This window comes from Electrona antarctica (genome assembly GCF_951216825.1).
Source record: "Electrona antarctica genome assembly, chromosome: 24".
In the NCBI taxonomy this organism is placed as follows: Eukaryota; Metazoa; Chordata; class Actinopteri; order Myctophiformes; family Myctophidae; genus Electrona; species Electrona antarctica.
The window spans coordinates 30,607,067-30,607,505 of NC_136803.1; the positions used below are offsets into that span (position 1 = coordinate 30,607,067).

Below are 439 nucleotides of genomic sequence, written 5' to 3' on the forward strand. Positions count from 1 at the left end.
TTGATATAATGCGATGCATTGTGATCTTAGATTTTCACTATAGATTTTGGGTACCGGAGAGACCTCTTTTGGGTCTCGGGATTAATGCATATGCATGTGAACGCATTGGCCGCTCTGGGCTAGAAGTGGGAGTCAACCCTTCCGGGTGGGCATCGCTCCAAATGATGTGACGTAGCACGACCCGCCCCTCTAGACCAGAGACCTAACGCATTAGCTCAGGCTACTGCCGTATAGTTGAACTGATGTGATGTCTCCTCTGCAGATCGACCTCTTCAGCACCACGCTGCATGTTGGCGACTCCACCTCGGAGCTGATGACCAACATCTTCAGAGGCGTTCAGCCGGCCCAGCCAGTGACAACCCAGGCCACAAGTGGATCCTCCACAACGTGTTTCTCTCTAGTCCTCATGGCTCTTTGCCTATTGATCAGGAGTGTTTAG

General features: G+C 51.7%; 1 protein-coding gene across 1 annotated transcript in view; it reads left to right on the forward strand.

The window, feature by feature from the left end:
- LOC306917149 (carbonic anhydrase 4-like) overlaps positions 1 to 439 on the forward strand; it is a gene marked incomplete at both ends in the record, with an annotated part of 2,140 nt that extends 1,701 nt beyond the window's left edge. The window contains one exon of the mRNA XM_079495282.1: positions 263 to 439. Within this exon, the coding sequence (XP_079351408.1) occupies positions 263 to 439 (177 nt within the window). The remainder of the gene's footprint in view (positions 1 to 262) is intronic.